The sequence below is a fragment of the Tripterygium wilfordii genome, chromosome 4 (genome assembly GCF_013401445.1).
Source record: "Tripterygium wilfordii isolate XIE 37 chromosome 4, ASM1340144v1, whole genome shotgun sequence".
NCBI classification, from domain to species: Eukaryota; Viridiplantae; Streptophyta; class Magnoliopsida; order Celastrales; family Celastraceae; genus Tripterygium; species Tripterygium wilfordii.
In genome coordinates, this window is record NC_052235.1 from 12,230,572 (window position 1) to 12,240,130 (window position 9,559).

The 9,559-nt window shown below is 38.9% G+C and overlaps 1 protein-coding gene across 1 annotated transcript; it reads left to right on the top strand.

Moving 5' to 3' along the window:
- Positions 1-677: 677 nt before the first annotated feature.
- Positions 678-6,664, top strand: LOC119996784 (plasma membrane ATPase 4-like). Its single transcript, XM_038843578.1, has 16 exons — positions 678-970; positions 1,804-1,923; positions 2,027-2,263; positions 2,666-3,427; positions 3,533-3,655; positions 3,757-3,861; positions 3,976-4,120; positions 4,209-4,373; positions 4,490-4,728; positions 4,821-4,853; positions 4,942-5,023; positions 5,126-5,286; positions 5,382-5,555; positions 5,673-5,855; positions 5,946-6,127; positions 6,232-6,664. Exons 1-16 carry the CDS (start codon positions 914-916, stop codon positions 6,326-6,328), a joined length of 2,865 nt encoding a protein of 954 aa, XP_038699506.1. The 5' UTR covers positions 678-913; the 3' UTR covers positions 6,329-6,664.
- The last annotated feature ends 2,895 nt before the right edge of the window (positions 6,665-9,559 follow it).

Sequence of the window (9,559 nt, forward strand, 5' to 3'; positions counted from 1 at the left end):
TTGTTGTTCATTTTAATTTTGCTATCATCACTGAGAAATTAGGTAATTTTTCAGTAAATAACAAAAAAAAATTTCGTGGCATCTCCTTCAAACTTTTGGCCACCTCTTATATAAATTCCTGACTCCGCTCTTGTGTAGATTTCATGACATACAACTATGTAATTATACAACTGTAAATAATTTGTAATCATTGGGGATATAATTGTTCAACTAACAAATATTTTGTTTTATAATTAAAATATAAAAATTTTAGATAAAATTGAGCTTTTTTAAAGAATCTCATTACCAAGTATTATGATTACACTATAATTTACATTTAATGGATACCAAACATTGCCATTTAATGTGAATAGGCCCTTCGCTGTACCAATTTATCTTGAGTTGTTTTCCTTTTTTTCCTCCCTTCCCCCACCTACCGAGATGAAAAAACAATAAATATACCAAATTGAAAATGAATAATATCCCAAAATTTAAAAGGTATGATGATTGATACAGCTAATTAAGGATTCTTAAAAAAAGGTAATACGGCCGAGGAAGGTTGGAACTCCAAGACATCACCCCCACAAAAAAGGTAAGAAGAGATAGAAAGTTAGAGAGAGAAAGAGATAGGTGGGCCCACCACAATTGGTGGTAATGGTATTATGGTAGTGGAGGTGTTAAACGGCGGGTCAAATTGGGGAGGGGTGTAAGAGAGACGGGCACAGAGCATATAAAAAGGAGACGCTACTGCTAACTAAATACACAGAGCGCTTCTCTCACGCCACTTGCTCTTTCTCTGTCTCTCTTTTCTTGGGATACAGAATTTCTCATTCAATGACCATTTAGTTTCTTCTTCCTCTTCATCTCTCTGTATAATCTTGTTGATTGAATCATCTGGGTTTTCTAGCCGTGAAAGAGTACTTGAGCACACATCATGGGGGACAAGGCAGCAATCAGCCTTGACCAGATCAAGAACGAAACTGTTGATCTGGTATTTAATTTTTCTCTTCATCATTTCTTAATTATTGAGATCTACATGGGTTTTGATTCATCATTCATATACAGTTTTTGTCTTTTTGTTCATATATATATCTGGGTTTTTTGAAAGAAAATTGTTATAGGAGTCAAATATTACATTGAGACTTTAAGTTTGAGTCAAAATGATTGAAACCCAACTTATTTAGAGATTTCATTTTCTTTCTTTGATTTTCTCGCCTCCCAAACAAATCTTGTCTGTATTTATTTCACTCATATGTCTCTGTACGTCTTTTTGCGCGTGTTAGTCAGTCTGAAAAATAATTTTGGGTCCTTTTTCCGTGGTACTTGACAGTAATGGAGGAGAATTGGTTTTTAGTGTCTTTCTTTGTTTCTTTTTAACAGTCTGTTTGTATGAAATTTTTTTTGTTTTTATATTTTTGGAATCGCCAGTAACTTTCGTAATTCACGGCGTTGAACACTGAGATCTATTTTTCTTGGATCCATCATTTTCAACAATTTGTCTGTTCACCCCTGGATTTTCTTCGACCTTTCAATCATACCCCTCTAGGTTTTGTCTCATCTGGAATCGTGTATGCCCGTGAAGACTACGATCACCAATAGCGTGTCGTAAAAGTGGCGGGGCTGTCCAACCTGACACGACCACTTTTTTGGGTATTGTCACGGGGTTTTGAGTCAACGCTTGTTGTGATTGGCCGAGTATGTCCCGAGTCAATTCGGTCCACATCGGTCTTTAGGTTCTCAACCCAGAAACATGTTCTATTGAAATTTCATTCCAATGATGTCAAAATTGATCATTTTTTTGTGTTGTTTTTTGGGTTATTGTAGGAACGAATTCCAGTTGATGAAGTGTTTGAGCAGTTGAAATGTACCAAAGAGGGTTTATCATCAGAGGAAGGAGCCAACAGGCTTCAAATCTTTGGGCCAAACAAGCTAGAAGAGAAGAAGGTACTTTGTTCATTGACAAGATGATGCTTTATTTGTTTATAATAACAGCTAGTGGCATGTGATGTGAAGAAACTCAATTATTTTCGATATTGGTTTTGATCAGGAAAGCAAGCTGCTCAAGTTCTTGGGGTTCATGTGGAATCCCTTGTCATGGGTCATGGAAGCTGCAGCTATTATGGCTATTGCTTTGGCCAATGGAGATGGGAAGCCCCCAGATTGGCAAGATTTTGTTGGTATTGTTTGTTTGCTTGTCATCAACTCCACCATCAGTTTCATTGAAGAAAACAATGCCGGAAATGCTGCTGCCGCCCTTATGGCCGGTCTTGCCCCTAAAACAAAGGTAACTTATTAAAGGACTACCAACCTGATTTCATTGACTGGGCATAAAAAATGAATTGCATAATCTTGTTTGAAGTTGATCTGGAGAAGTCAATTCTTGTTTAAACAAGTTTATGTTGGGTTCTTGGGGTGTCATCTAACCTAGTATTGTTAAAGCAAGGATTAGATGCTAGCTAATAAGTAATAACTGATGGACAGGTGCCATGTCATGTAGATTTTTACCCTTGTTTTATTAGCAGAAATTGTGTTTTTTAAGCATTTTTACAATATGAGAAGGAAGCAAATTTACTGTGTTATTTCGTTTGTGCTTGCTGCAGTACAAGCAGCGTTCAATATTTAAGAAATTAGGACTTTTTCGTTAGTCCTAGATGTAGTTGTGATTGAGATGTCATGTGGTGTACAGGTACTTAGGGATGGCAAGTGGAGTGAGCAGGATGCTGCCATTCTAGTTCCAGGTGACATCATTAGTGTTAAATTGGGAGATATCATCCCTGCGGATGCACGTCTTCTTGAGGGTGACCCCTTGAAGATTGATCAATCTGCCCTCACTGGAGAGTCACTACCTGTCACCAAGAATCCCGGGGATGAGGTTTTCTCAGGTTCAACTTGCAAACAAGGTGAAATTGAAGCTGTTGTTATTGCCACTGGTGTGCACACGTTCTTTGGAAAGGCTGCACACCTTGTTGATAGTACCAACCAAGTTGGGCACTTTCAAAAGGTGCTCACTTCAATCGGGAACTTCTGTATTTGTTCCATTGCGATTGGTATGGTGATTGAGATCATAGTTATGTACCCGATTCAGCACCGCAAGTATAGGGATGGGATTGACAATCTCTTGGTGCTCTTGATTGGTGGCATTCCAATTGCTATGCCCACCGTTTTGTCCGTAACAATGGCTATTGGTTCTCACAGACTGTCTCAGCAGGGTGCCATCACCAAACGCATGACTGCCATTGAAGAACTGGCCGGGATGGATGTCCTATGCAGTGACAAAACTGGGACACTGACCCTTAACAAGCTAGGTGTTGACAAAAATTTGGTAGAGGTGTTCGCAAAAGGTGTTGAAAAAGATCATGTGATCTTGCTTGCTGCCAGATCTTCCAGAACAGAAAATCAAGATGCCATTGACGCTGCCATGGTTGGAATGCTTGCTGACCCTAAGGAGGTATGACACATTTTTCCTTCGCTTTCTAGTTTGTTTTTCATTTAGGTTGAAGAGGAAATTTGCAGAGTGGATGCTTATTTTAAAAGTGCATGTATTATTATGCAGGCAAGGGCTGGCATTAGAGAGGTTCACTTCTTTCCATTCAATCCCGTTGACAAAAGGACTGCATTGACTTACATTGACTCTGATGGAAACTGGCACCGTGCATCTAAAGGAGCCCCTGAACAGGTGATTTTGCAACACTTAATATCTGTTGATCTCTTATATGGGATGATAACATTGGATGGTCGACCTCATCCTCTTGTCTGATAATTTATTTCTCTCCATAGATCCTTACCCTTTGCAACTGCAAGGAAGATGTTAAGAGGAAGGCTTTTAGTGTCATCGACAAGTACGCAGAACGTGGGCTCCGTTCATTGGCTGTTGCTAGACAGGTTTAGTCACTGATACAATTACTAGCTTTTATTTCGTGCCATTTTCTATTTTGCTTTTTGTTCCGACGTAACAACACCACCTTATGATTGCTTTTGTTAACACTTTCTTTGCAGGTGGTTCCGGAGAAAAGGAAGGAAAGCCCTGGTGCTCCATGGGAGTTTGTGGGCTTGTTACCCCTCTTTGATCCACCTAGGCACGACAGTGCTGAAACCATCCGCAGAGCACTTAATCTTGGCGTTAATGTCAAGATGATCACTGGTAATTTAATTGTTAGTTTTTTTTTTTAAATATCTCATAAAGTGCAATTGTTGGTTCTTTTCTTACTTTACTGTTCTCTAATTTTCAGGTGATCAACTTGCTATTGCTAAGGAGACTGGCCGACGTTTAGGAATGGGAACAAACATGTATCCATCTGCTACCTTGCTTGGTCAAGACAAGGATGCCAGCATAGCTGCTCTACCTGTGGAAGAGTTGATTGAGAAAGCAGATGGGTTTGCTGGCGTGTTTCCAGGTGGGTCCTTGTATGACGCTGGATAGTGAGAGCTTGAGCAATTGTGAATTTGTTTTTACAGCTTCAACTGAAAAGATTTCCTCATCTAATACCTATATATTGTTCTTACTGTACAGAGCATAAATACGAAATTGTCAAGAAGTTGCAGGAAAGGAAACATATCTGTGGTATGACTGGAGATGGTGTCAACGATGCACCTGCTTTGAAGAAGGCAGATATTGGAATTGCTGTTGCCGATGCTACAGATGCTGCAAGAGGTGCCTCTGACATTGTTCTAACAGAACCTGGTCTAAGTGTCATTATCAGTGCAGTGCTAACTAGCAGGGCTATCTTCCAGCGGATGAAGAATTATACTGTTAGTTACTCTGAACCTTTCTTCCTAACCATAAAATCCTTGGTTTTCTTTGATTGGATTCATTATGATCGCCCGTGATTTTACTTTTGCAGATTTACGCTGTCTCCATCACAATCCGTATTGTGGTAAGTGTACATTGACTGATTTCTCATGTGCAATTGCTTAAAATAAATGATGAGAATTGATTAATATATTTCTCTGTTGAACTTGCAGTTTGGCTTCATGTTTGTCGCTCTGATATGGAAATTTGACTTCTCCCCATTCATGGTTTTGATTATTGCCATCCTAAATGACGGTGAGTATAAAAAAAAAAACACCACTGCAGTCTTAAATGCTCCAGACTCGATGATCATAAAGTTGCTAATTTCAATCCACAATGATTTGTTGCAATGATTAGGGACGATTATGACTATCTCAAAGGATCGAGTGAAGCCATCTCCATTGCCTGATAGCTGGAAATTAAAGGAAATTTTTGCTACTGGAGTTGCACTCGGTGGTTACTTGGCATTGATGACTGTCATATTCTTCTGGGCAATGCATAAAACTGACTTCTTCCCCGTAAGCAATTCGATTTTGTTTTAAACCGGTGTGTAATTCTAGTGAAGCATGGAATACCAATGTTTGACTTCAATTCAATCAATTCTTATTCACAGGACAAATTTGGCGTAAGAAGTATCAGGGATAGTGAGCATGAAATGATGTCCGCTTTGTATCTACAAGTTAGTATTGTGAGTCAAGCTCTTATTTTTGTGACTCGGTCAAGGAGCTGGTCCTATGTTGAGCGCCCTGGAATGCTATTGATGGGTGCCTTCCTGGCTGCGCAACTGGTAAGGTTCTTTATGCACATTCTTTCTGCTTTGGCCTGAAATACCTCTTGTTGATGTAACTGGATAGGAGTGAAGAAGTTATGACATAGAAAGCTAACTGGCTTTGATCTTTTTCAGGTTGCAACTGTAATTGCCGTATATGCCAACTGGGGCTTTGCAAAGGTTAAGGGAATTGGTTGGGGATGGGCTGGTGTCATATGGCTTTACAGCATCGTCTTCTACGTCCCACTCGACTTAATGAAGTTTGCCATCCGTTACATCCTCAGTGGGAAGGCCTGGCTCAACTTGCTGGAGAACAAGGTATTCTCCTCTTTTATACAATCGGTCTGAAACTGAATTTAATCATTTTAGGTGTTAGAACTCAAATGTGGTAACTTGCCCTTCCCACAGACTGCCTTCACAACCAAGAAAGACTTTGGAAAAGAGGAGAGGGAGGCTCAATGGGCTCTTGCTCAGAGGACTCTTCACGGGCTTCAACCACAAGAAACGTCTAATGTCTTCCCCGAAAGGGGCAGCTACCGAGAGTTATCTGAGATTGCTGAGCAGGCTAAGCGACGAGCAGAAGTTGCAAGGTATGTAAATGGGTTATTCTTTTAGCATTTGAGGAAATGATACACTTAACAGAGATTTAGTTGAATAGGAAGAATAATTTCTTTTAACCACTGCGTAATTTTAGGCTTCGGGAGCTTCTTACCCTCAAGGGGCATGTCGAGTCAGTGGTGAAGCTCAAAGGGCTGGACATTGATACCATTCAGCAGCACTACACTGTATAGAGAGGAAAGCATTTCTCGAACTGGATGGGCTGCGTTCCAATGGTGTACACAAATCAAGAAAATAAACAAGACCTAAATCCAACACAAAAGAAAAGGAGAGGAAGAGAGAGAGACTATCTAACAAGGATGAACATGTTCATGCCATCAATCTAGTCTACTTTCTTTGTTTTTTTAATTATGTATTTCAATGTGTCCGAACTCCGAAGAATGCTACTAGCTAATGCTGCCTACTTCTTGGTCTTATGAGCAACAGCATTGTAATGCACTTTTTATTATGTATTTCAAAGTATCCGAAGAATGGCTAGCTAGCTAGCTAGCTACTTGCTTTCTCATATACATGCCCGTTTTCTGCATGCTTGTGCGTAATGTGACTTTCTAGTTGAAACCGTACAATGAAGAACAGAAAATCGAAATGGTTGAACTTGTTTTCTACCTCTGGTTCTTCGTCGATCTTTCTGCGTCAAGTACTTTGTCTTTGCCTTTACTTTCTTCGATCTCTTTCGCTTGTTATGCCATCATTCTTTGTCAAAGCCAGAAACCGTTGAACACTTCAAATATCTATTCTCCATCAGCAAATTTTATGTAGTTGTATGCTACGTTGTTTAAGGTAATTACTTCTTTGGGCATGTTCATTTTCTTAGTGCTTGAATTTAATCTATTTCTTGACAGGATCTCCAATAATACACATGCATATCAGGTTCTATTTGAACAATTCAAATACCTGAATAAGGGTTTTGTCCTTGCTCCATTTTTTCCACTCAACCAAAAACAAGCTCTAGTCCTTCAATTTGTAGCTTCTAGGATGCTGCACATGCAGTGTGTCTTCGAGGGAAAGAAGAAGCAAAAGCAGAGATTTCCCTTATGTTAGACTAGCAAAAGACTTCAATCCAAACTGGAATACGTCTCATACGCTGACGGATAAAATCCACTCGAAGAAATGAATATTATCAGAGAATTCAGAGATCACATGTTCAGGATCAAATATCATACATATACATTTTCATGTATATTTCAGGGCAATTGACATAGAAAAGAGTACATATGAGTGAAATTTCATGTGATTCTTCCAGCAATAGCAGTACTCTACTTGATGACAATAACCTGCATGGCATTCTTTCAGCTTACTATTGTCCAAAACTGATCATTCTTCACATGTGTGGAAAACTGCACATACTTTCATTGATAATCAACAACATAAGATACAATTATGCATGCGTATATAAGGAGTTGGGAGCATGTTTACTTTAACTAGTAAATCCTTGGTGCTTAGGTTGTTTCATAGTTGTTTCATACCCTAGGTTGTGATTTCCGCTTGGGATTGACTAGATATTGTTGGGTTGAAGATGAATGAGGGTAGTTTAGATAATGCTCCTAAGGAAATAGCGTCGATATTGTCATTGTTTTCTACATCAGTTCCTTCTTATGGGAGGGCCATCTCAAATAGTAGTTTTGAAGTGGAGAAGTTTGATGGTAAAAGGAATTTTGCCATGTGACAATGTGAGGTGATGGGTATACTATACATTAGGATTTGGATGCTACTCTTAGGGCAACTCCAACAAAGGATTCATGTGAGTATGTAAAATCCTAACTGTCAATATGCATTCTCATTTTTTAGTTTTTATCATTCCAACAGGGTTCTCATCACAATATGTAAATTTACATTTTCTCAAATGAGTTCCCAAATATACAAACCCAAAGAGGAGAGAGAGTGAGTATGCATATTTTTTAGAGAGTAAAAGTGAGTTAGTTAATTTGAGAATCATTGAGTTTTTCAAAGTTGTAAATGAGTATGTAAACCATTTTGAAGTATGCATAGTACACATTTAGAAACTCATTTTACATATCATTGTTGGAGATGCCCTTAGGGATAAGCCGGATGACATTTTTGATGGGATTTGGGAGAAGCTGAATAGGTAGACGTGTAGCTAAATTAGATTGTGTCTTGAGAAGAAAATTAAGTACTCGGTGATAAAGGAGACTAGTGATAATTATTTGTAGTTCAAACTTGAGGGCAATTTCATGACCAACAGCATTGAGAATAAACTCTATTTGAAGAAGAAGTTGTTTAGGTTTCAATACCCTCTGGGTAGTACTATGTTGGATCACTTGAGTGAGCATGATAAAATTGGATTTGGAAAACTTAGAGGTCACAATTCAAGATGAGGATAAGGCCTACTGCTATTGAATTCCTTACTAGATTCGTATAATCGCTTGGTCACCACACTTCTCTATGGGAAAAAAGAAGATTAAGTTTGAGGATATTTACAACATTTTGAAACAACAATGAGGTGAGGAAGATGGATAAGTAGGTTCAAAGTGGCACTGACACATCTTCTGATGCATTGACAACTAAAGGGATGACAGAGGGCAAGAAGTCTCGGAAGGAAAGACCCACCAAAGATGAGTGCTCCTACTACAAGCAAAAGGGGCATTGGAAAAAAGATTGTCGTAAGGTGAAAAACAAGGACAAGATGGAGCCCAAGGCAAATGTTGCACATGATAGTGATGAGAATTCATATGCTTTCATTTGTTCACCACTAGTGACCCATGTTGATGAGTGAATTCTTGATACTGGATGTACCTACCATATGTGTCTTCATAGGGATTGGTTTACCACACTTGAGGAAGTGGAGGATGGAACAATCTATATAAGGAATGATCAGAAACGCATAATTGAAGGGATAGAGAGTATTGGTATGAGACTCCATGATGGTATTACGAGGGTCATGCATGATATGAGATTTGTTCATACTTTGAAGAAGAATTCGATTTCCTTAGACACATGGGAGGCTAAGGGATATGTAGTCACATTGAAGGGTGGAGCCCTTAAAGTGGTTTCTGGATCACTTGTTTTGATGAGAAAGAGTAGGAGAAATCATTTGTATTACCTCAATGGAGCACAATTGTAGGTGGAGCAATAGTAGCGGTGTCTGTTGATTCTGATGCTTAAGATGCTTCACGATTGTGATGTACGAGGTTGGGGCACGCTGGTGAGAAGGCCTTGCAGGGACTCATGAAGCATGGATTACTCAAGGGTGCCAAGACTTGCCTGATTGATTTTTGTGCGCATTGCAAGTTTTGACTTGGTGGAGTATTTTTGGAGTGGGTGAAGACTTTTGATTGTATGATATTTTACCAATTTTTATTGGTCACTTTACACTTATTTTTGTCTCTATTTGTTGGAATCAACATAAATATTATATAATTTATCTTTGATTTGGTTTAAAGGTG